This window comes from Haliotis rufescens, unplaced genomic scaffold (assembly GCF_023055435.1).
Source record: "Haliotis rufescens isolate VD_foot unplaced genomic scaffold, xgHalRufe1.0.p SCAF_9, whole genome shotgun sequence".
Classification (NCBI taxonomy): domain Eukaryota; kingdom Metazoa; phylum Mollusca; class Gastropoda; order Lepetellida; family Haliotidae; genus Haliotis; species Haliotis rufescens.
The window spans coordinates 31127458-31155229 of NW_025964383.1; the positions used below are offsets into that span (position 1 = coordinate 31127458).

The 27772-nt window shown below is 40.2% G+C and overlaps 1 protein-coding gene across 5 annotated transcripts in view; it reads left to right on the plus strand.

Annotated features, from left to right (window-relative positions):
• Nucleotides 1-27772, plus strand: part of LOC124151396 (histone demethylase UTY-like) — a 138570-nt gene that overhangs the window by 82009 nt on the left and 28789 nt on the right. For all 5 annotated transcript variants that reach the window (XM_048391415.1, XM_048391417.1, XM_048391416.1 and 2 more), the window contains 5 exons: nucleotides 7133-7187; nucleotides 11638-11766; nucleotides 23003-23129; nucleotides 25853-25951; nucleotides 26732-26904. In XM_048391415.1, the coding sequence (XP_048247372.1) occupies nucleotides 7133-7187; nucleotides 11638-11766; nucleotides 23003-23129; nucleotides 25853-25951; nucleotides 26732-26904 (583 nt within the window). The remainder of the gene's footprint in view (nucleotides 1-7132; nucleotides 7188-11637; nucleotides 11767-23002; nucleotides 23130-25852; nucleotides 25952-26731; nucleotides 26905-27772) is intronic.

Consider the following 27772-nt stretch of genomic DNA (forward strand, 5'->3'; position numbering starts at 1 on the left):
ATGACTTTTCTGAAAACAACCTCTCATCATCTAATCAGATAAAGGCTATTTTAGTCTGACAGTGTACACCCCCAGAGGACGTTATCATGGAAGATCTTCTTTCTGTTGGTGTGTCAGTATAGGAACTATTCAGGGGATACATGCACTTAGAAATTTATCATCAGTCAATATGGTTGCCGTTTGTAGGTGTAGGTTAAAAATATCACACATTGATATATGTGGTTAAATGTAGGTCTCTAGGCTAGTTGTTTATGGAAGAAAGGGGGCGGCAGATTGCGTAGTCTAGTCGTTACAACATTATCTCGGCATGCTGAAGACCTGCTTTTGACTCCTCCCGTGGGTACAGTAGGCAGAGCCTATTCCTGCATGGCATCCCCTGACGTGGTCTTGCTGCAATGCTAATTGAAGCTCTTTCTGTCTGTGGTTATTAATATATAATAGGAAGGGCTTAGGTATCTTGTTGCCTGATTAACTTTCTTCTCTATGGGGGGCGGTTGGGTAGCCTAGTGGTTAAAGCGTTCGCTCGTCACATCTTAGACCGGGCTCGATTCCCAACATGGGTACAAAGTGTGAAGCCCATTTCTGGTGTCCCCCGCCGTGATATTGCTTGAATATTGCTAAAAGCGGCGTAAAACCATACTCACTCACTCACTCTTCTCTAGAAGTGTTGTGTGGTAGCCTGACATATGAAACTTATGGTATATACTACTCAAAAGAAGTTAAAGAACCCCTGATTCTTTCATATTATTATAGTTAATGACAGATTACTATAGTAATATGAACGAAAGAATTGGGTGTTGTCTGACTTCTTTTCAGTAGTATTTATCAATACTATTCTGTTACCCTCATGGAGAGTGTGTGGCAGAACAGATCCCATTATCAGTGATTTTCCTGGAGACAAATGGTTCTAGAACAGTTTCATGATTGTTTCAAGTTTTATAGTCATCTTTTGTATTAGTAAGAAATGTTTTATTAAATCGTAGGACGTTTAGGATAACAATCAGTCAGTGTCCTCGAAAATGAATTTATCAAAATCCCTTCATTATCCAGGTGTCTGCATTTCATTATTATTCCCTGACTGAAAGCATCTATCAACTATAACACCATGTCCTGGCTCAATATGTTGTAGGGTTATTAGCAACATACTCACTCACTCACTCACTCACTCACTCACTCACTCACTCACTCACTCACCCACCAAACCAACCACCCACCCACTCACTCACTCACTCACTCACTCACTCACTCACTCACGCACTCACTCACCAAACCAACCACCCACCCACTCACTCACCAAACCAACCACCCACCCACTCACTCACTCACTCACTCACTCACTCACTCACTCACTCACTCACTCACTCACCTTCCCCCGCCCGCCCACCTTCCCTGATGTTGATCATTCACAGACAGATCAATTATATTGACTGCTTCAAGTCCACTTCGGGCTTTCCTCCCACATTAAGCTGACACGCCGTGATATAACTGGAATACTGTTCAAAGCGGCGTTAAACCGGACTCAACTCACTCTGAAGTCAGTCTCTTACAAGAGTACCTTTTCATTTTGATCAGCCGATCACACGAATGAGAATTTTTTTCAAAAGGTAAATGATTGCCTTTCGGCTTACATCACACCTAATTATAACCCCTTGAAACTCAATTGTCACTGGAAACAAAGTTCCATGAATATCCCTGTGCCTGTGTGGATGTTGTCCGTGAGGCCTGGTTACTACCTCAGCTAGCTGGTGGGTACGTGTGTGTGTTTCACATGAACTGCAGCAGCCTAACTTGTCCACCCTGTTTGCTTGATGCTGCCTGACAAATGACACGCACGAGTTCAATGTTTTTGTTCTATTCACTTTTTATAGAAGCCTGTGACTAACTGTGCACCTCATTAAGCCTGGCTGAGGACAATGCCAAGGTTGTTTGTGTTTAGGGGAAACAAACAGACACTGTAGACAAACATTAAGCCCAGAAATAAAGTTATCGTATTTAAAGATATATATCTACAAAAAGATAAGAAGTAAAATCTAAATGGACCCGGAACATTGCCTCAGCTCGATGCTTAAATTAACCAATCTAAACTTGCCAAACTATTCTACACTTTAGCTGGATTAATTTTTAAATTTATTCACTAGGGTCCTGAGATAGGTAATTGGTATGGTATGTACAATAAAATGAACAATGTTTGAGCCAATGGGCTTGTAACCATTTTACTCCCCTGATTTGTTGTGTGGAAAGCAGTAAAATTAGGTTTTGTTTTGGTTGCAACATGTACTCACAAAATATTGGGTGTTGTGAAATGCAAACAACTTTTTGGAGACTGATGGTGTCAGTTATTTGTTCAGGAGATAGGCTTATAGTCCTGCAGACTATTTCTTTCTCTTATAGCTCCTTGACTGTTTACACTAGTCACCACTTAGTGGTCTTTGTTGATTCAGGACCGCCTCCGTGGTCTTGTGGTAGAGCGTCCGCCCAGAAAGCGGAAGGTCCGGAGTTCGATCCCTGGCCGCGTCATACCAAAAGACGTTAAAAGATGGCACTTGTTACCCTGTCTGGCGCTCGGCATTAAGGGGCTAAAGCAAGGACTGGTCGGCTCGGAGTCAGTATACTGTTTCTAAGTGGGGTATTCATGTTAAACTGCGGCATGGTATCTCAGTGAGCTAGCACTATAAATCGGCACCAGTCCGGACTAGTACAAGCAACCACACACACACGTGCATGCATGTCGCTATATAAGTGCAATAATCTTGGACACAGCTTTTAACCCCATTTTACCTCACCTCACATGGTTTGGTTTGTCCGTTGGTTAACTTGTACAACTCCTGCAGGCTGTATGACTACATACACTATTGCGGTAAGACTTTTCTGCCTGTTTAGTGGAAATGTCTGCGCTGGTTTTTCATGGTCAACTTCAATCTCATTAAAATCAGATCTTAGTTCTCGCTACCGCTAAACAAAGATATGAGGACATCCCATTACGGGTCACGTCAGACCGACCTTGCGCGAACTTTGACCGACCAATGGAATGACCAATCAGGAGGAATCTTTCTCGTGCTTTAAGGCACTAATTTCAAATTGACGACTACGTTTCGAAACCTATTTTGACAAATTCTCTATTACAAATTTGAAAGCTAAACAAAAGAACATTCTGGAATGGCTAATAGATGGTCTAGATTGTATGGATTCAGACGTTAAACCCATAACTATCGTTTGGAATACCCCGTATTAAAATTTTCGAAATTGCATGATTAGAAATCACATTCCGACTGTCACTTTCATAATCTGGTAAGCGACGCTCTGATTGGTCGGATGAAAGGTCGTTCTGACGTCACCCCTAATGGGATGTCCTCAGATCTTTGTTTAGCGGTAGCGAGAACTAAGGTCTGATTTAAATGAGATTGTGGTCAACTTGTTAGTACTAGCTTCATCGTGTTTATGCTACTGTTGTCTCATAACCTGCAAAGGTTGTGGCACTAATTGACTGGTATTGTAGGAGACATGTTGAAGCCAGTCTTACATTTGTTATAATTTAGACATACAGTTTTTGCGTGCGACGAATAGCTTCAGGATGCCGTCATATTATGAGTGGTTATCTCCCTTGGATTGACCACACATACAGTAAAGTTGGTTTCTCAAATGCCTTGGTCGATGATGAGAAAATAGTCAGTTGAAAAATTTCTGGGATCTGAGGCAATAGATTCCATGGATATCACTATGTGTTTTTTGACAGATTATTTACAGACCGCCTTCATATAGCTTGAATATTGCTGAGTGCGGCGTTAAACAACAAACAAACAAACAAACAAACAAACATGTGTATGAGGGGTGGTTTGGTAGCCCACTGGTAACAGTGATTGTTCGTCATGGTGACGTGCTATTGTCGGAATGTTGCTGAAAGCAGCATTGCACCCAATTCACTCATATATACGTGATATGTTCCAGCAGTTCTACGAAGGAACCATAAACCCCACGCCATCATTAGGGACAACCAAGGCAATGGGACAATTTTGAGCTAATTGGCTCTATCGACCTTGCATGATTTAGTGGGAGTCATGATGTAAACATCAATCACATTGAAACATTAGTTATTCCGGTGAACTAAAATATGCCATGGAAAAGATCCACTGTTTTTATAGGAGTAGGTGGTTGGAAGTGAGGGGTACTGTATTTGATGTAATAAGCGCCCAGCTCTAATAAGCACCCACAGCGATATTTGCTAACATATTGGCGAGTGAACAATCCTCATTAGCACCCCTTCCGATTGATCAATGTACACAAGACTTATTTATTGGCGTAAAATGCTCATTCGAGTGTAATATGCACCCATAATTATGGGCAATTAAATTCTGGAAAAATATATCTGTCGTATATAAACATTCACGCTGTCAGCATAAACCCCGAAATTTATCTTTCAACTCTGTTTTTTATCACCAAAATATTTTTCTAATAGGAGCGCCCTATTTCTAATTTTGAGAGTACCCTGGGCGCTTATTACGTCGAATACGGTATATTAATTGGTCTCTTCACACAGTGATTCCCTTGCCAATGCTGAAGGACAAACTGTCTAAAGGAGTGGCATCTGTAATGAAGAATATTTTCGTGGGAGGGGAAACTAGCGCTTATGAATTTGCAGAAAAACTATCAAAATTCATTTTGAGCTGTATATATAAGTTGATTTGATTTTGAAGTGTTTGGGGATCTATTTGGATTTATTTGGATTTTCCCTGTCTTTCATTGTTTTTTGGCCTGAAACTGCAAAATATTCCCCAATAAAGATAGTGTTATATTTGCAAATTATGTAAAAGCATCGATCATGTGTGGTTTACTTGGAAGAGCTTAAATTGTCCACCCCCTTTGTTCATAATGGTCTCATTAATACTTAGTGTTGGATTGAGGGGCCTCTGGAACAATTTGTCCACTTACATTATGGAAGGTCTCCCGAAATTGCTGGAAGGAGTACATATGATCAATATTTTTTTTCAAAAGCAGCAACAAAAAATTGTTTGTTTTAGAAAATGTGAACCATTTTTCCTAATTTTGTCCCATTATGCCCCATTTGGGCCCTTGAGGTTAGATTTCCAATGTGGGTAAAGTTGGAGAATCCCATAATGGCAGTGATGTGGTTTGAGGAGTGCTGAAAGCGTAATAAGACCCCACTCACTCACTCACTCACTCACTCACTCACTCACTCACTCACTCACTCACTGTAACCAGCGGGGCATGGGGGGCCCACATGTCTAAGGCACTGCAAGACACTGAGCAGAGTTGTGTCCCTTGGTCGTGACATAAAAGTATGAATATGGGTTCGAATCCCGATTCAGCTCGATTATGTTTCTGGGTTTGTAGCACCCAACCCATACTCGTGGGTTTCACTAAAGTGGTAAACCACTGAAACCTGCATCCCTGATATCGTTTTCAAAGCAGCGTTAAAACCCACCTCACTCACTCACTCTGACAGGCACTGAATAACATGAATAAAATGGTACACCACTACATGTGTGTTTGACCATTGGTAGTATCCATGTCGTCAGTTGAGTATCACGTTGCCAATCTGCGTGCATGTCTACGAATGCTAGAAATGGCATCCAAACCTCCATCAGTTGTAGGGCTGTAAATAATCTCGGATGTGCTAGCCAGAGCCTTGTGACACACTGTAGAGGCTAGCCTTTATCTCTATGTCTCCTACAGCAGGTTCCATGAGGGGCGGTCGGGTAGCCTAGTGGTTAAAGCGTTCGCTCGTCACGCCGAAAACCCGGGTTCGATTCCCGATATTGGTACAATGTGTGAAGCCCATTTGTGGTGTCCCCGCCATGATATTGCTGGAATATTGCTAAAAGAGGCATTAAACCATACGTACTACTACTCATGTTCCATGAAATACCTACTTCCAATGCTACAGTTGGATTTCATTGTCAGTTGGCACCAAAAACATTTGAATCTACCGATCCACTCTTCTGTCCTGCATTGTTTGCAGTAGATTTTACTCTTAGAATGTGGTCTGTTATAATCTATACACACTAGACTCGGGTCATGGACTTGTGGCAAGACAAACATCGGATCTCTTAGAATGTGGTCTGTTATAATCTATACACACTAGACTCGGGTCATGGACTTGTGGCAAGACAAACATCGGATCTCTTAGAATGTGGTCTGTTATAATCTATACACACTAGACTCGGGTCATGGACTTGTGGCAAGACAAACATCGGATCTCTGAAATGAAAATATTTCACAGAAAGGTCTTAGAATATTTTCTAAAAAAAAATATAGTAAGAAGGTGCCAAGAGACTCTTCTTTTTCAGAACCTGCAGTAACCTAGACTTGCCAACTATTATAGACTTGCATGGGCTGTACATATTTGTTTCTGGGTCTGGATGACAAGTTAACTAGTCGCAGACTGCATCACACTGCTGGGTTACTTAGCAAGGGAGATAATTCAAAAAATACTTTGGTAGACATATGACACTGCGTCAGACAGGTTACAGGTTACACACAACCAAATGCTTTCCCAAAGACTTCTATAGTAACGTTACATTTTTTTTTAAATAACTAAGCATTCAACAGCTATTACCTGTGCGTGTATGCACAGTTTGGCCTTAGAGCAGCAATAAAAACAAAAAAAGTGACTAGCTTAGCCAGCTCCTTTTCCCCAGTACAGGAAGCTAAACACACCACCCCCAGTTTCGCACCAAATGTCACTCACTCATGATGATGATGGAGGTATCATAAGACGGCTGGTATAGAAATGCAAGTGTCATCTACATCATTTTAATATTTGTTTATTTCATTACGCATGATCAGATATAAATAATTGTCTTGTCTGAATAGGATGCCATTCCTTGAGGCAGTATTGGTCGTGCGTTCACAACTGCTCTTGGAGGTGATATTATGATAGTGCTCCTTGCTTATGTGTGTTTCTTCTTCCTGACAGTGTATTATAGTGAGTGAGTGAGTGAGTTAAAGCTTTACGTCACATCGGCAATATTTCAGCCATATCGTGACGAGTGTATTATAAAAAAAGTGAAAATAGAATATATGGGGTTCTTCTCACAGGTTTGTATGCTTAAGACATTGTTTCAATTTTCGCACTTTTCAACATTTCTGACATTCTTTCTGCCTTGTTTTTCAGCATTTCCGACTGGCACTGACAGATTTAAACGAATGTTCTCTTGAGAAGGTTGAAAGTAAGTATTATTTCAATTCATGACTTTGATTATAATATTATATCCAAGTATTGGCATTATGGCTGTGTCAATTTTGATATGAAATGAAAATGAAAATGGAGATTACTTATATGATGCATGAAATATGATAGGATACTTTCTAATCATTTTATAATTTTAATGTACCGTATTTGACGTAATAAGTGCCCAGGGTGCTCTCAAAATTAGAAATAGGGGGCTCTTATTAGAATAATATTTTGGTTTAAAAAAAAGACAGAGTTGAAAGATAAATTTCGTGGATTATGCTGACGGCCTGAAATGTTTATGTACGACAGATATATTTTTCCAGAATTTAATTGCCCATAATTAAGGGTGCATATAACACGCGCATGCTTATTATACGCGAATGCTTATAAATAAGTCTTGTGTACATTGATCGATCGGAAGTGGTGCTAATTGGGATTTTCACCAGCCAATATATTAGCAAATATCGCTGTGGGCGCTTATTAGAGCGGGGCGCTTATTGCGTCGAATACGGTAAATATGATAGGGTCATGTATTGATTAGGTCAGAGTTTTTCTGCACAACTGCAAAAAACATACAGACACATTATCTTCCTGCAGTGGTGATGGTTTGAAACCACAACAGAAGGCCAGAATCAAGTCCTTAACAAAGCAAAACCATTAAATTAATATTTTCCGCTGTTTGATAATGAAATCAGCAAAGAAGTAGTTGTCCTCATCATCCTTAGTAGCAACACACATGGCACAAAGCCTTTATTATTCAGTAAACTGGTTAGCTGATTTGATCTCAAATTCATCATGGTGGTAAAATTATTAATTGCCCCAGGCCACAACAATTGATTTCTTGCTCGTCCCAATTGCTGCCTGTGTTTTGTCCCAAAGAAAGTATCACAGATGTATTTATATGAATGGCAGGTTTCTCTTTTAAGCCTCTAATTATCTGCTCTTAAACCCATTTGACTAAACGTCTCTAATCTCTAGGAACTCATAACTTTTGTTTCATGGTAACATTGGATAAAAGAATGTATCTAGATATTTTTTGATTACCCTATTCGACATAATAAGCGCCCCGCTCTAATAAGCGCCCACAGCGATATTTGCTAATATATTGGCCAATGAACAATCCCAATTAGCACCCTTTCCGATTGATCAATGTACACAAGACTTATTTATTCACGTATAATATGCACTTGTGTGTTATATGCACCCCTAATTAATGGCAATTAAATTCTGAAAAAATATATCTGTCGTACATAAACATTTCAGGCTGTCAGCATAAACCACGAAATTAATCTTTCAACTCTGTTTTTTTCCACCAAAATAATATTCTAATAAGAGCCCCCTATTTCTAATATTGAGAGCGCCCTGGGCGCTTATTACATTGAATACGGTAATTTTTTTCTCTCACAAAAATGAATATTGTCACTTGGTTCCTCGTTTTGGGATGAAATTCTAATGAAGGATAAATTACTTTGTTTTGGCCTCGTCCTGTGAAATAAGCATTGCTGCTATAAAACAGTCGAGCAGGCCTCTCTGAAATTGGAGACTATTGTTCATTAGTTATAATAGCAAGGAGCTTTCGAAAGCTGAAAACCTGAAAAGCATTGTGCCTCCGGGCTGTGGTATAAAAAAGCCCGGGGAGATTTATCGGGGAATACGGTTGGGTTTGTATTGGACAGACAGATGGATGAGCAGATGGATAGAGAGAAGAAATAAGTCTGAGACAGGTGTTAGGCATGTGTTTGATTCGGCTGGGGGAGGAAATCGATTGTTTTGGTCGTGTTTGAGTTATCATGGGCTCTATACTCAGTGAGAATTGTTAGATGTCAGCAGGGGTTGTATTCATTGGTGCTATTATCATGATTTACTGGACACGGACCAGTGTGGTTGATGTAGGAGGTACTTGTCCTCTTTTGTCCAACCACAAAGGTCAACTTCGGGTGATATTGGGTGGATTTTTTAAATCCTTTAATTATTGGTCATGTATCTTATTTGGTAGTGTGATTGTTGGGAAGATGTTTGAAGGTTGTGTTTGAAGATTTTTATTAATGTTATAATTTGAAACAGCATTAGATACTATCAGGTTTAGTCCACTAGTCCTTATGATGATAACATATAGCAAAACCCTGAAAAGGGCCAGTTTCTACTAGTCCCTATGATGCCTTAAATATTGGGCCAGTAGTTTGGCCAGGACTATAGGACCAGTGTCAATTTCTAACGTTGTTATATTCTTTTATTTTAAAGAAAATACTTACGTTTGCTGCTCCAGTTTTATCTGAAATAAATAATGGATTGAAATGAGACATTTTTATTTTAAATATGAGATCAGATATTCAGGAAGTTTCAATCCTTTATTAGTGTCTATCCCCATGAAATATTAAAAAAATACACTCAAAATTGCCACAAGTTTAGTATTGTGCAGCGGTAGAAACTAGCGGTTGTTGGGAAGATGTTTGAAATTTGTGTTTGAAGGTTTTTATTAATGTTATTATTTTATACAGCATTAGATACTATCAGGTTTTGTCCACTAGTCCTTATGATGTTAACATATAGCAAAACCTTTAAAAATGGCAAATTTCTACTAGTCCTTATGATACCTATACTATTGGGCAGTTTGGCAAGGACTACAGGACCAGTGCCAATTTCTAACGCTGTTGTGATACGTAACGTATCATGAACAAAGTATCGCAATACTTATTGGGAGATAATTGTGACACTCCTTATAATATAGTACAGCACCCTGCCATGTCCAACCCAGGTGTGGCCTGGTGACTTCCAGACACACTGATGATTACAGAGGGGATGGGCAAGGCTGCCTGTTTTGAAAAGCTGTAAGCTGCTGACTTCAGACCATCCTTAGTGGAGGAAGAGACTGTGGAAAATAGTCCCCTTTGATCACTATCAAATTCAGAAGTAATGTCTCCAAGCTGTGATCTTTTGTGTGCAGTGTTATTGAAGACCTCATTTCTTTGGTGCAGCAGAGGTGTAGGTTTAAGTTTGCTTTTTGCCTTTCGGAAAGTGCAGAGTTTATTGCCTGTGCTGTTGTGTTTGGGGATTTTAATATTCAATATTAGGCCTTTTATGGCGGAAACGAAACATTATTATTAGCTGTTTTAGATTTCATTGCACTTTTTGTGGTACGAATCGACTGATCTGTTGATGAACAGCACAATAGCTATTGCTAGATAATTGTTCAGATCCTTATCTCAACACTCCTGGTTGTATTCGTTTAAAATTTAATTGTTTCAGTGTAAAATTGCCCTGCTTGGTTCAGAGTTATTCCCCTTAGTTTGTAGAGAGTTTAGTGTGTGTATTATTTATTTTCCCAAGGGATTGCTTTCAAAACTGTCAAAATGACATGGCAAGGCAGACTGGTGTTAATTTTGGCTGATAAGGTCATCGATACACCTTATACTAGATAGCTTGGGACTTTTGAGTACCATATTTTCTTGAGTATAGTGCGTGCCAAAGTATAATTTCAGTATTTTTGAAAAGAAATAAATTGAATATTCTGTGCAGAAAAAATTGAAACGTACCCCTTCAGCGAATTCCGGTAAACGAATGAGTGACTTAGAAACTTGGTCAGTACAAATTTGTAATTTGACATTCAAAATCACCAGACATATTGATCTACCATTTAAATTGCATTTTTGGTTCTGCTAGCATCTGCTAGCTGTACACAGTTTTCTTGGAATCTACTGGTGATTCGGTTAAAACTTACCCAATGATATAACTTTAAAGGATTTTAATGCAAGTATCGAGAATTTTTTATCTGAAACAATTTTTTTATCAGGAATAATGTATTCCAATGTCATGTTATTTTAGTTGCAGCTTTAATTAAATATATTTAAAAAAATAATAACCCTATTGCGTTGGGGAGAAAAACCATCAAAACTCATTATTGCGTGTATAATGCGCACCCCCTTCTACACAGCTGTGTTTTTTTGAAAAAAAGTGTGCACTATACTCAAGAAAATACAGTACCCTAATAAGTAACTACAGAGTCACAAAACTATAAATGAGTCTTTAACCAATGAAGTGAATCGGTAATGTGGTAAAAGTCTCACGAGAAGCTATTGACGGGTATATCTAAGTCCACAGGGTTACTGGGATACAGAAGTATAAGGTGTGCCCACAACGACCCTATCAGCGTAACTCGTTAGTACCATCAGAAGTCCTCTCACCATGCCGAACCATCTTACCATCTGGGCCTTGTTCCCCAAAGCGATCTTAGTGCTACAATGATCGTAAGCCTATGTTGAAGTATGGGACTTACGATCACCTTAGCGCTAAGATTGCTTTGAGGAACGGGGCCCAGGAGACCTCTTACCATCATAAAACCTCATACTGTCAGGAGACCCAGTGCATACCATCTTGAGAGTCCCATGATGGCCATTTCTTCAGTGTTTCAGTTGCATGAATTTTTATTCTTTTTCGCTTCTTTCCAGTTCGTCTACACATTGCTCACTTGCTGGAGGTACAGGGGAAGGTGAATCAGGCGAAGGAGTCCTACGAACAGTTCGCACAGCTTGAGGACATCAAGAGCACTGTGAAAGCCACAGCGTTAAGACAGCTAGGTAGGTCTTGAAAATGGTTCATAGTCCAGCTATTATGCACATGCCAGGGTTTTACCTAGACGCACTCAGAGGCCAATATTTGGCCCAAAGTCTGCAACAAATTATAGTAAAAAATCCCACTTTGAATTATAACTTTCCCAATTCCTCAGAATTCATGAAAATTAGGGCATTTTATAATCAAATTTTGAACAATATCCCAGTTTTGTCCTAATTTGCTTGCCAAGGGAACTTAGTTTAGAATTATAGTAAAAATCCCACTTTGGACTAAAACTTTCCCAATTCCTCAGAATTCATGAAAATTAGGACATTTATATAATCAAATTTTAAACAATATTCCAGTTTTGTCCTAATTTGCTTGCCAAGGGAACTTAGTTTAGAATTATAGTAAAAATCCCACTTTGGACTAAAACTTTCCCAATTCCTCAGAATTCATGAAAATTAGGACATTTTATAATCAAATTTTGAACAATATTCCAGTTTTGTCCTGATTTGCTTGCCAAGGGAACTCAGTTTAGAATTATAGTAAAAATCCCACTTTGGACTAAAACTTTCCCAATTCCTCAGAATTCATGAAAATTAGGACATTTTATAATCAAATTTTGAACAATATTCCAGTTTTGTCCTAATTTGCTTGCCAAGGGAACTCAGTTTAGAATTATAGTAAAAATCCCACTTTGGACTAAAACTTTCCCAATTCCTCAGAATTCATGAAAATTAGGACATTTTATAATCAAATTTTGAACAATATTCCAGTTTTGTCCTAATTTGCTTGCCAAGGGAACTCAGTTTAGAATTATAGTAAAAATCCCACTTTGGACTAAAACTTTCCCAATTCCTCAGAATTCATGAAAATTAGGACATTTTATAATCAAATTTTGAACAATATTCCAGTTTTGTCCTAATTTGCTTGCCAAGGGAACTCAGTTTAGAATTATAGTAAAAATCCCACTTTGGACTAAAACTTTCCCAATTCCTCAGAATTCATGAAAATTAGGACATTTTATAATCAAATTTTGAACAATATTCCAGTTTTGTCCTAATTTGCTTGCCAAGGGAACTCAGTTTAGAATCCTAGATAATCCATGGATGTCCTCTAGGGATCACTTATTCTTCATGACAGGCTTCATTTGAACTGGCTGTTCCATTGGTCTGTTGGTCAGAGTGATTGATAAGGTTGGTGAAACTCTGACAGAATAAGTACATGATTAAATGCCATGATAGTCTCCCTGTTTGCAAATGGTTTTCCTGCACCAGACAATGAATTAACACTGGATACCATGTCCACCTGTAGTAAGAGCTGCTGATCATAATTACCTTGTTTGACAGTTTATTATCTACCAGGGAAGACCCCAGGTATTGATCGTAATTACCTTGTTTGACAGTTTATTATCTACCAGGGAAGACCCCAGGTATTGATCGTAATTACCTTGTTTGACTGTTTATTATCTACCAGGGAAGACCCCAGCTGTTGATCATAATTACCTGTTTGATTGTTCATTATCTACCAGGGACATTGATCATCATTACCTTGTTTGACTGTTTATTATCGACCACGGACTAACCTACCCCAGCCATGATCAGATTTACCTGTTTGATTGTTCATTATCTACCAGGGACGACCCGAGCTATTAATCATAATTACCTTGTTTGACTGTTTATTATCTACCACGGACTAACCCACCCCAGCTATTGATCATAGTTACCTGTTTGATTGTTCATTATCTACCAGGGACGACCCCAGCTATTTATCATAATTACCTTGTTTGACTGTTACTATCTACCAGGGATGACCCCAACTATTGATCATAATTACCTGTTTGACTGTTTATTATCTACCAGGGACTAACCCGCCCCAGCTATTGATCATCATTACCTTGTCAAACTGTTTATGATCTACCAGGGACGACCCCAGCTATTGATCATAATTACCTGTTTGACAGTTTATTATACTTCAGGGAAGGCCCCCACTTCAGGTATTGATCAGCTTTGCAGGGGCTTGAAATAGCCTTAAATTTGAGTCTACCTTGAAAAGGCCTTAAGTTTGATGGCTGTAGTGTGATCATGTTCAAATGGCTTGGAGGGATGATCATTGCCTATGTGATAGTTTTGGTGTAAAATCACATTAGCCTAATGCATTTGCCAAACAGTTTAAGAAGTGAAGCGATATCTTGATATCTCTCAAGTTTCATCATCAATGTCAGAAACTTTTTGATCATCCAAACATATCCTATAAGGGAACTCAATTTCACAGGACAGTGAACAAACATCATCAGTGTAATCTCTGAAATGATAGTGTTTATTTTTACTGAAAAGTTACCAAGTTTTATGTAAGACCTTCAGGGAGGTTTAAGTCTGGACATTCACTTAATATGATTGATTTGACACTTATGTTCTGGATAGTAAAGATTGATATTGTAGTTAGTTGTGAGTTTTGTTACATTTTATTTAATCATATTTCTGGGAAAATTAAATTTATTGAAATATTAAACTGGCAAGGTCCTAAATATGCACCAAGAAATCTTAATGATATGATTTTTCTGATGAAGTGAGCATTGTAATACAATATGTCACTGCTTTTTCCCACGATTATGAATGTTGATGGCAGATTTAGGAAGGGCTACATTTTGTGTATACCTTGAAAACACATCAGGCGAGGACAAACATACTTCTTCCATACTGAAACTTTAATCTCCTTCATGCCTAGAAAAATAATGCACTTTCCATTTTAACGTGTTGTACAATATTCTGTTTCCTTCTTCCCTCTTTGAAGTTCCCTTCTCCTGTTGTAGATAGGGAGACCCGTGAAGATCCTGGGTACAATAGGTCTTCAGCAACCCATGCTTGTCGTAAAAGGCGACTATGCTTGTTGTACGAGGCGACCAAAGGGATCGGGTGGTCAGGCTCACTGACTTAGTTGATGCATGTCATCGATCCCAATTGTGTGGATCGATGCTCGTGATATCAATCACTGGATTGTCTGGTCCAGACTTGATTATTTGAAGACTGCTGTCATGTAGCTGGAATATTGCTGAGTGCAGCGTTAAATAACAAACAAATTGTAGATAGGGAGAGTTCTCATGTTTGTCATTGTTTCCCAGTGGTGATGGCATTAAGTTCGTCAGAGATGTTGTTTAAGGTACCAGTAATTGCATTTACTTTTTGAATATATATTCACAGAGGCAAGTGAATATCCATGCAGGCTCATTATTTTACATAAACTTCCATTCCCAAATGAGCCCAGGACATGTTATATATGATGATGTCTTCTGCTTGTTTTCAACAGGAAAGCGAAAATCTTTCACTTTTGTTTCAGAAAGTATGATCAAAATTATGTTTGTCATGTCGTTTATCGTGAAAAATATGTCAGAAAACTTTTCAAGAAACCTCAGTATTACCTTTTTGTTATCGCCAGGTTTTTAGCCAAGGTCAAGCTTGAAATGATCGAAATGATACTGCTTGTGTGACAAATAACTCACTATGGGTATGGCTGCAGCCTTTAGATGATTACAAAGATAGTGTGTTAGCACAGACTGTTTTTGCAAGTTCTCAGTTTTAGGGGTTGTGTCAAAAGTCAAGGTGTTACTTTCTGTCCTTATCTGACAAAACAATGTTTTGTTGTTTTCTTCTCCCATTGGTAATCAAGGACAACATGTGTTTTGGAGGGTCTTGTCTGACAAAGATGTATTATCTTTATCACACTTGAATAGATAATTATCATAATTACTTTGTGACAAGGACTTAATTTTGCACAAGACAGTGACTTTTTGTGTCTGGAAGGTTGGAAATTATCTTAAGTGAGGAAGAGAGGAATTTAAATATTTTTTTAGATCAATATACTTATTTGAAAACTGACATTACATTATCAACAACAGCTCTGGGTACAGCTTACAATGACATGTGTCGAGTTTCTTCGTAAAATCTCATTCTCTCTCGCTCTCTCTCTCTCTCTCTCTCTCTCTCTCTCTCTCTCTCTCTCTCTCTCTCTCTCTCTCTCATTCACTCTCACTCACTCACTCACTCACTCACTCAGCTGGGGACAGATATGCTCTACATGTGGTAGAATGGACTTGTTTAGATGTGGGATGTCTCTCCTGTTGTTATGAACAATAATAATATACCAATGAGCCTTTTAGATTTGGCGATATTTCATTTCCACACCATCACTGCATCAATCCCCATTCACAAGTATGACAGTCCAGGGCACCTGTTCCTATAAACCAATAACCGCCTCCATTGTCTAGTGGTAAAGCGTCCGCCCGGAGAGCGGAAGGTCCGGGGTTCGATCCCCGGCCGCATCATACCAAAAGATGTTAAAAGATGGTACTTGTTGTTACCCTGTCTGGCGCTCGGCATTAAGGGGCTAAAACAAGGACTGGTCAGCACGGAGTCAGTATACTGTGTCTGAGTGGGGTATTCATGTTAAACTGCGGCATGGTATCTCAGTGGGGTAGCACTATAAATCGGCATCAGTCCGGACTAGTACAAGCAGCCACACGAACACACACACATACATGCACGTCGCTATATAAGTGCAATAATCTTGAATGCGACGTTAAATCCCATTTCACCTCACCTATAAACCAATAGATTAAACCAGAAGCAATGGAGGGCACTTGCTGCATTCATTTGTGACTGACTGGTTTCTGATGACACAACTTCCTCTATTTTATCAGTGTTATGAGACTTCCTCCCACTGAGTAAGCTGTTAGGAAGAACTGACTTGATACAGGTAAAAAATATCACATGAATAAATATTAACTCAGTTTAATCAATAATGCAATATTCTTTTTTCAGTGTTGTTCAGTCCTGGGTATTTTATTACGTTGGCCATTGTAATCCTTTGGTAGACAAAAGACTTAGCTCCGGCTGGAAGTGCCAGTGCGATATCACTTCCTGCTTGAGGTCGGCCTGGTCTTAAGCTAGATAAACATGTTTCTCCTGCCAACGTAATAAGCATGTACTGGTTCAGACAGGCAAGGGATTGTCAGTGTCATGTCAACTCCTCTGACCAAAAACTTTGTCCTTACCGGAATAATATTGTGTCATGTTTTCCATAGGAGTGGAGTGTTTGTAGGTGATTGTGTTTTTGACTAGGCTAAACAATAGTGGCAAGAGGTTTGTTAGTGTTTGTATGTGTAACTGGAATACATGTTACGGGATTAGGAGATCAAGTTGTTGGGACATGTGCTTGTTAGAATTTAGTGAAGTCATGAATCTTGTTTGTTTGGGGACTAACCATTCTATTTTCTGTTGTTGCCTTTGGCTATTTTCTTTATGCACCTGCATTTTTTTGTCACAGGTAATTTATTTGACATCCATGATACATTAATAATCCCAAGTTTTATCCATGACCTCATGAGTGCAACTAACTTTTTAGGATGGTTTCTTCTGACCTGTTTTTATTTTAAAAAATCGCCATCTCCAGATGTTCAAGTTCAGAAAAGTGATAAATTCTTGTCTTTCTGTATTTGGGGCGGTCGGGTAGCCTAGTGGTTAAAGCGTTTGCTCATCACGCCGAAGACCCGGGTTCGATTCCCGACATGGGTACAATGTGTGAAGCCCATTTCTAGTGTCCCCAGCTGTGGTATTGCTGGAATATTGCTAAAAAAGACGTAAAACAATATTCACTCACTCACTCACTCGCTTTCAATATTTCTCTTTGGCATCAGTGTTGCTAAGGGATGATGTGTACGTTAGCAAACCAAATTATCTTTCCGATATGAGAACAACGTCCTTGAAGTGCACATTGAACCATGTGGGCAGGGAATAATTACACTGGAAACCCTACATGTTGTAGTAAGCCTAAAAAGTGCCCCCCCCTCCCATATAAACGCTCCTATTACAAATAGTTAGAGACATGAGGCTTGGATATTCCACCACCACTATCAGTAGTGCTTCCTTTGACTTGTTTAAATATCTTGATGCTTGTGTGGTTTATTATTTCGGATGTTGATGGGTAAGTTCAAATAACCTATGGTGTTCAGTATTCCTTGAGGAACATTTTCACTGCCAGGAAACCTGGCTGGCTGCCCTGCCCTCATTGTTGGCTGATTGACCCGATTCCGAATGGATATAGGTCAGAGCGACCTAATTTCATAATGCCAAGGAAATATTGATCTGAAAGCAGCAACATAAGCTGATTGATTGATGGGGGACTGTGGGTGATCACAAAATGGCTAGACCTGTAAAAGTAGGTCAGTGTGACCTCATTCTTTAACTATGTTGTATCCAAGGAGGTGTCAATGGGATATTGATAGGCATCTAGTTCAATCTTGGTCATATTGTTTGTTAAAGCTGTTGGAGGTAGATGATGAGAAACTGTCACAGTTGTCTTCGAAAGTTGGAGGTGAGTTGTGTTTCTATGTATCTGTGGGTGGCCACATAGGCCTGTGTTAAACATTTGTGTCTTGAGGCAATCTTGTCTGGATCCCTGGAAAAAAATAACAGGAAAGAAAAACAGAATCTGGCGGCTACAGATTATCATTATCTGTCATTTGCGATGTGACATTGTCTTAAAGTTAAAGCTGCTAGCATAGGCTTTTGTCGTGATAGTTTCTCTACGCTTGGCTCAGGCAGAAGATGAATGTGAAGTTGTAGTTGTCGCTGTGGTAGATGTGGTAGGTGTTGATGCAGTTGGGCTGGGCTTAAAGGGCTGAAGCAGCTGTCAGCTGTCAGTTGTGATTTAGGTGGCAGTTGTGGTTGGGACATATAGTGGTTGGGACATATAGTGGTTGGGACATATAGTGATTGTGACAAAGAGTGGGTGGGACATATAGTGGTTGGAACATATAGTGGGTGGGACATAGAGTGGGTGGGACATAGAGTGGGTGGGACATAGAGTGGGTGGGATATATAGTGGGTGGGACATAGAGTGGGTGGGACATAGAGTGGTTGGGACATAGAGTGGGTGGGACATAGAATGGTTGGGACATAGAGTGGTTGGGACATAGAGTGGTTGGGACATAGAGTGGTTGGGACATAGAGTGGTTGGGACATAGAGTGGGTGGGACATAGAGTGGTTGGGACATAGTGGTTGGGACATAGAGTGGGTGGGACATAGAGTGGGTGGGACATAGAGTGGGTGGGACATAGAGTGGTTGGGACATAGAGTGGGTGGGACATAGAGTGGTTGGGACATTTCTAAATCACTCACTCACTCACTCACTCACTCACCACTCTCACTCACTCACTCACTCACTCACCCACTCACCCACTCACCCACTCACTCACTCACTCACTCATTCACTCATAACCATGATGTTAATAGATGAAGTTTAAGGGGTTATTTAGATTCAAGTACTAGTGGAGTAAACTAAGAATCCCAGAGACCGCCCTTAGGTTTGAACACTGATGGTGGATGTATAGATACATTAACTATTTCAGCCGATGGGGGTGCTCGGGTAGCCTTGTGGTAAAAGTGTTTGCTCGTCACGCCGAAGACCTGGTTTCGATTCCCGACATGGGTACAATGTGTGAAGCCCATTTCCGCTGTGATATTGCTGGAATATTGCTAAAAGTGGCGTAAAACCAAACTCACTCACTAACTATTTCAGCCGATGAATGTATAGATGCATTGATTATTTCACTCGATGCATGTGTAGATACATTAATTATTTCAGCTGATGAATGTATAGATACATTAATTATTCCGGCCAATGAATGTGTAGATACAATAATTATTTCAGCTGATGAATGTATAGGTACATTAATTATTTCAGCGGATGAATGTATGGATACATTAATTATTCCGGCCAATGAATGTGTAGATACAATAATTATTTCAGCTGATGAATGTATAGGTACATTAATTATTTCAGCCGATGAATGTATAGATACATTAATTATTTCTGCCAATGAATGTATCGGAGCTTACCTCTCCATTTATTCAGGATTCTTAACCTTGTAAATTTACCATTTTCAAGAAATAATTTGGACGAGACCAGTCATGTCAAAACAAACCCTTTTCATTCACATGTTTCGGGGTGGTCGGGTAGCCAAGAGTTCGCTCAGCACGCCGAAGACCCGGGTTTGATTCCCGACATGGGTACAATGTGTGAAGCTGGTGTCCCCCACCGTGATGTTGCTAGAATATTGCTAAAAACGGCGTAAAATCATACTCACTCACTATTCACAAGTTTCAAACAATGGGGAGTTATTTTCTGTCAAAGTGTATGAAAAGGAATGAAGTTTTACATGAGATGATGCACATAATTGAATTGAGCCATGAAGATGCGGGGTAGAATAGGTCTTCAGCAACCCATGCGTGCTGTAAAAGGCGACTGTGCTTGTCGCAAGAGGCGACTAGCGGAACGGGTGGTCAGGTTCGCTGACTCAATTTGATGCATGTCATCATATCCCAGTTGCATGGATCGATGCTCATGTTTTCAAGCACTGGATTGTTTGTTCCAGACTTAATTATTTACAGACCGCCGTCATATAGCTGGAATATTGCCGAGTGCAGCGTTAAACAACAAATAAACCAACCAACCAACATAATTGAATTGCCGTGAGAGTGTTGATAGCTCTATGGTTATCAAGCATTGTTTGTGTCACATTCATTTCACCGATAAAATGACATAGTCATGACCTACTTGTCTAACTCGGATCTAGGTCAGATCGTAATTAACCCTCAGGAATTAGATATATGCAACGGAAACATACATTGTTCTTAATGCTTTTTCCAGCACAGGTAGGGTTTCACGTTTTCCGGGTTAGGAAGCCCCAAGCTTTGTTTTGATGTTAACAATAATAAATGTCAGTTAGTGTAGGTAGAGAGTTCATAAGATTTATTGGTTGTAAAAATTATTTAAATAACGGCTGATGGTGTATTCATTAAGATGTCTCCTTTTGTACTTTAGCAATATAATTTGAATAATATTCCCTTTTATAGGATCACTGACTTAAGTTAAAGCAGTGAATTTGTAGTCATCCCTATTTTCCTGAATATGCTGTCTAGACAATATTCAAGGCCTTAAAGCATTACATAGGTAACATGCACACATGTTATGGAAGTGTGTGACCTATATAACAAGGCCATGTCAGGTCTGGTATAGTTACCATAATACAAGACCCATAATAACCACCTTTCCAACTGTCACTGGTTCCAGGTCATGTCTGACCCCACCAAGCTGTCAGTCAGTGGTCATGTGACCTTGCCTGAAGCCAGGTGAAGACATTGGGTCCTACTTGTTACTTGTGATCTGGTATTGATCTGGGTCTGATCACCGCAGTGGAGGGAGATCGGTGGGATAGGTCGGTGCAGTCGGTGCTGGTTGCCTATATAGGCTGATGTTGTAGGTGACAATGGTAGTCGGTGCTTGGAACATGTTAACAGCTCTTCATCAAAGACAGACTGAAGATTAGTACTTGGGTTGCGTGATGTTGGGATGGCTGCTGAATTGCGAGTAGGGACGTGAGAGGAAGGTTTAAGGTAGGCAGAACGTCGGGATTAATGAATGGTTTTACATTCATGTTTAGCCAACTGGAACACGGAGGAGTGAATTAGTGTACTCTTGTTTTTTATCTGGATTTTGGATTTGTGTTGACAGTGAAGGAAATAATTGGTAGGTTTTGCCAGATGGGTTTACTGATGAGTTCGTCATGCTTCTTAATACATTTATATTCGATATTTTTTCGGAGAAGTTTTTTGGTGTAATTATCAGCATTATTTCTTGATCATGAAGTTTTCTGATTTAATTTTATGGATGATTGTGCGAAAAAGCAATGGTCATATTTTTTAAAAGAATATTCTGTTTCTGAGGATATATATTTGAACAGACCAAGCAATGAATATTATTGGTGATGGCATTATCAGACAGTTTTCCTTCTTTTAGGTAACAGTAGGGTAGCGAGTGGTTAATTGCCTGTTCGTCAAGCCAAAGACCCAGGTTTAGCTCCCCACATGGGTAAAATGTATGAAGCCCATTCTGGTGTCCACCACCATGATATTGCTGGAATATTGCTAAAAGCGGCATAGAACCATACTCACTCACTCACTCACTCACTCACTCACTCACTCACTCACTCACTCACTCCTTCTGGCTCGGCTTCTTTCTGGTACTAAGCTGGTTGTGTGTCAGTGTACTGTCATGGTAGGTATTGTTGTGGCCTGTCTTGGCAAGCTTTGTTAAGTTAATAGCTGATTGTTTGAAAAATCATGTGTTGAAGTCTTCAATAAGGCGACAAAACCCTTTTCATATCCGAAAAAATCTCTGCACAAAGGAGAGTCGATTGTACAATTCCGACTATATCATGAGCATGTGTCATGAATCACTATCAAATAGTAATGATACCAGGTGTTTGCGAAAAGCTGCGCGTATCCTCATACTGTTGGCACCCATCACAAACACAGGCAAAGGCAAGTCAATTGTTCACCTGAAAAAAACATGGGAACATATGGTACAAGTCAAAATAGGGATTTAAATCGTACTTACTTTTGTCACTGATGCGTCGAATTTGGAAATGGAAATGTCCTCTACATGTCTACCATAATCCTTTTTGAAAGCTTTACCGAGGCCTTGAATGTTGTAACCTTGATCAGATCTACAGCTTTGAGAGGGGCGGTCGGGTAGCCTGGTGGTTAAAGCGTTCGTTCGCTCGCCACGCCGAAGACCCGGGTTCGATTCCCGACATGGGTACAATGTGTGAAGCCCATTTGTGGTGTCCCCCGCCGTGATGTTGCTGGAATATTGCTAAAAGCGGCGTAAAACCATACTCACTCACTACAGCTTTGAGAATTGGAGATTTTTACATAAATACTGATTTGATTTATGTGAACTTCAAATTTAATTGGATAACCATACTGATGTAATTATCAGGGTGATGAAGGGAACATCATGTCTTGGTTGATGATTTGATTGGTCTATAAGGCTCGTGGTCTAGTGGGTGGAGTTTCTGTTTGGAGAGCCAAAGAAAAGTGGTTCAATCCCCTGGCTGTGTAATACCCAAAGACGTTAAGGGTGGTCCTATTCGTTAACCTGTCTGGTGAATGGGCCAAAACAAGGACAGTTCGGCTCTGAGTCAGTATAACATGTCCGTGTGGGATATCTGTGTTAAACTGTGGCATGTATCTTTTTGGTCTAGCATAATGATACCAGCTTAAGACCAGTACAAGTGCATGCGCGTACGAACAATCTTTCATATATATACGCAATATTTTGAATGTGACGTAATGTCCTGTTCAAACTCACTCATCTAGTTGCACTGTGGCTGATGTTAAGGCATTCTGTGTTGACAGGTTGGCTGTACCACACAGAGGAACAGTTTGGGGACAAGCAGACGCGAGAGACCCGAGCGATCCACTACCTACAGAAATCCAATGAGTTAGACCCCAGTAATGGACAGACTTGGTACCTTCTTGGAAGGTTAGTCTCAATAGCTGTTTTCTCAAGCCGATCAACATGATAAAATAAACCAAATGTGTTTTAGTAACTCAAGATTGACTATTGTTGTATTCTTTTCTTCACATCTGTGAAGTAAGGAAACCTAATGCTGAAAGATGTGCAGTCTGCACTCAAGAGATCAGAGCCTGAGTTCTAGCCAAGTTTTTGTAAGCTTACGGCTAATGATGTTCCATGCTGACAGATTATGATCTACTGATAAAGATGTGAGAGAGAAATTTGATTTAGTGATGAGGTATGCTGTTCAGAGTGAAAACAAGAACTATCGTAACTGAAAGATGAATCAAATGTTTTTCGTAAAAAATATATATAAAATATCCATTATAAAAAACGCTTAACGTAAATTGAAACTTTACTGTTTATCCTGCTAAAATTGAGTAAAACTCATATGTGAATAGATGTAACGACACAACAAAACCAGTTGGTGTTTGGTATTTACAAAACACAACACGTAGCTTATCACCCATTGGGACAAATTGTGGTTGATAAAATTTGACAAGTACTTTGTGAAGTAACGAAGGAAACAAGTTGAGAGGAATGTGGTAGGGCTGGGACGGGTAACTCGGGTAGCCAGGTCGGGTGGTTACTGAGTAGGACCCGGGTACCCACAGGACTACGCGGACCTGTGGTTAGTCACGTGATATATTGTCTAATGATTAAAATTATCTGGAACTCTACCAGTCATTAGTGTTCGCTTTTCTTTCTGACTATGCATGCACCAATTCCTTCTGATTTGTCATATGGTTGAATAAAGATATAACTTAAGTCAACTTCAGTGTATGCATGACCAGATTGTTTAATACATGTATCTAAGTACGTTTTGACAGGGCTATGCTAAAAAAGTTCCCAATCAGACATTTTGTATCTCCTGAGACCTACAGTGGGTACCCGGGTAGGGTAGGGTAGGGTAGGGTAGGGTAGGGTAGGGTAGGGTAGGGTAGGGTAGGGTAGGGTAGGGTAGGGTAGGGTAGGGTAGGGTAGGGTAGGGTAGGGTAGGGTAGGGTAGGGTAGGGTAGGGTAGGGTAGGGTAGGGTAGGGTAGGGTAGGGTAGGGTAGGGTAGGGTAGGGTAGGGTGATAGGGGGGCGGGTACCTGGGTAGTAAATTTGGACCCGTCCCAGCCCTAGAATGTGGTAAGGACTAAGGTTTCAGCAATTCATGACAATTGTTTTTTTAGCCGTTCAAATTTGACAAAATAATTTTCAGCTGTAGCTGAAGTATTTCTGACAAAAATGTTAGGGATCGAAAGAAATTTTGTGTGAGAATACATCCCCTGCATCCAACAGGGCATGCTTGTGGTTGTCTTGATGGTTGTATAGTTGTCCATGTGTCCTTGCAGGTGTTATTCTAGTATAGGCAAAGTCCATGACTTCACGTCCATGTGTCCTTGCAGGTGTTATTCTAGTACAGGCAAAGTCCATGACTTCACGTCCATGTGCCCTTGCAGGGGTTATTCTAGTACAGGCAAAGTCCATGACTTCACGTCCATGTGTCCTTGCAGGTGTTATTCTAGTATAGGCAAAGTCCATGACTTCACGTCCATGTGTCCTTGCAGGTGTTATTCTAGTACAGGCAAAGTCCATGACTTCACGTCCATGTGTCCTTGCAGGTGTTATTCTAGTACAGGCAAAGTCCATGACTTCACGTCCATGTTTTCTTGCAGGTGTTATTCTAGTACAGGCAAAGTCCATGACTTCACGTCCATGTTTTCTTGCAGGTGTTATTCTAGTATAGGCAAAGTCCATGACTTCACGTCCATGTTTTCTTGCAGGTGTTATTCTAGTACAGGCAAAGTCCATGACTTCACGTCCATGTGTCCTTGCAGGTGTTATTCTAGTACAGGCAAAGTCCATGACTTCACGTCCATGTTTTCTTGCAGGTGTTATTCTAGTACAGGCAAAGTCCATGACTTCACGTCCATGTTTTCTTGCAGGTGTTATTCTAGTATAGGCAAAGTCCATGACTTCACGTCCATGTTTTCTTGCAGGTGTTATTCTAGTACAGGCAAAGTCCATGACTTCACGTCCATGTTTTCTTGCAGGTGTTATTCTAGTACAGGCAAAGTCCATGACTTCACGTCCATGTGTCCTTGCAGGTGTTATTCTAGTACAGGCAAAGTCCATGACTTCACGTCCATGTTTTCTTGCAGGTGTTATTCTAGTACAGGCAAAGTCCATGACTTCACGTCCATGTTTTCTTGCAGGTGTTATTCTAGTACAGGCAAAGTCCATGACTTCACGTCCATGTTTTCTTGCAGGTGTTATTCTAGTATAGGCAAAGTCCATGACTTCACGTCCATGTTTTCTTGCAGGTGTTATTCTAGTACAGGCAAAGTCCATGACTTCACGTCCATGTGTCCTTGCAGGTGTTATTCTAGTACAGGCAAAGTCCATGACTTCACGTCCATGTTTTCTTGCAGGTGTTATTCTAGTACAGGCAAAGTCCATGACTTCACGTCCATGTGTCCTTGCAGGTGTTATTCTAGTACAGGCAAAGTCCATGACTTCACGTCCATGTGTCCTTGCAGGTGTTATTCTAGTACAGGCAAAGTCCATGACTTCACGTCCATGTTTTCTTGCAGGTGTTATTCTAGTACAGGCAAAGTCCATGACTTCACGTCCATGTTTTCTTGCAGGTGTTATTCTAGTATAGGCAAAGTCCATGACTTCACGTCCATGTTTTCTTGCAGGTGTTATTCTAGTATAGGCAAAGTCCATGATGCTTTTGTGTCCTACCGCCAATCCATCGATAAGTCTGAAGCTAATGCTGACACCTGGTGCTCAATAGGGTGAGTTCCTTCCCATCAACTGTTTGTCCTCATCTTTCAGACCGGGCTGATTGCCGGTTGAATTTTATGTCCATATTCATATTTCATTCTGTACAGGGGCACGGGTGGCCTAGTCGTCTAAGGTGCCGCGATTCGCTGTATGAGTTGCATCCCTTGGGCATGCCAGAAACCTATGATTGTGGGTTTCGAATCCCGGTTCGCCCCGATTATGTTCCAAGGTTTGTCAGCACCATACCTGTCTCGTGGGTTTCACCGAAGTGGTAAACGTCTGAGACCTGCATCACTTCGGGCTCTCCTCCCACATTAAGCTGACACGCCGCGATATAACTGGAATACTGTTAAAAGTGGCGTTAAACCCAACTCACTCACTCACTCACTCATTCTGTACAGTCAATAATGAAAAAAAAGGTTACAACGATTAAAATACTGACCTTAAGATTCTTGCCATGATTACCAAATGCAATTCCCTATCAGCTGGGTGTATGTTTGAAACATATGGCCTCCAAAGATTTTCAAACCAACCCGAAGTTTTCAAATCTGATTCTAAAACTACGTCAATTTTCTTTGACCATAAGTGGATGCATAGATAATAAGATACCACTAATCAACAAGAAATGTTCCTATATAGATTGTCAAAAATTCAAATCATTATCCTTCAATCTGATGAGATGGCTGAAATAAAATTGTTCTTAAACAGATGGGTTATCAAAAATTCAAAAACAATCCCCCATTTTGATTGGATGCCATAAATGAAATGCGTTATCTGACTGGTTGTTTCAGAGTGCTGTATCAGCAACAGAACCAGCCTATGGACGCTCTCCAGGCCTACATATGTGCGGTGCAGTTGGACAAGTCTCATTCTGCAGCCTGGACGGACCTAGGGATACTCTATGAGGCGTGCAACCAGCCCAATGATAGCCTCACATGTTATCTGAATGCTTCCAGAAACAAAAGTGAGACGCCATTATCAGTCAGTCTGTCTGTCATTCCTTAAGCCGGGGCGGTCGGGTAGCCTAGTGGTTAAAGCGTTCGCTCGTCACGCCGAAGACCTGGGTTCGATTCCTGACATGGGTACAATGGGTGAAGCCCATTTCTGTTGTCCCCTGCCGTGATATTGCTGGAATATTGCTAAATGCGGCGTAAAACCATACTCAACACTCACTCATTCCTTGTGCTGTTAGCGTAGTCCAGTGGTGAGTGTGTTCAGTTTAAATGTCGACTGTGTGGGTCTGATTCCACATGACAAGTAGTTTAGGCACACACATAATGTTTTGTTTTCTTTTTCAAATATATATCCACAAAATGGTACAAAATGTTTTGTTTTCTTGTGGTACCACATGAGTACAATTGTATGACCCGTTTAGGCAATATATATATATTGGTCCCGTGAAGATCCGGGGTAGAATAGGTCTTCAGCAACCGATGCTTGCAGTAAAAGGCGACTATGTATGTCGTAAGAGGCGACTAACGGGATTGGGTGGTCAGGCTCGCTGACTTGGTTGATGCATGTCATCGTATCCCAATTGTGTGGATCGATGCTCATGATATCAATCACTGGAGTGTCTCAATTATTTGCAGACCGCCGTCAAATAGCTGGAATATTGCTGAGTGTGGTTTGAAACAACAAAGAAAAGAAAAAAATATTGGTCAAGACCCTGCCGAGAGTTTTACAATGTTTGCGTGTCTGGAGTAAGCACACACTTATGAGGATGCTGAAGCAATCATTACGATAGTCATAGAAAAAGGTAATTTTTGCTTCATCACTTGTGCGCCAGGCTGGAGACAGCTTTGTGTGTCCTGAGGTGGTCATCAGGAAATAGT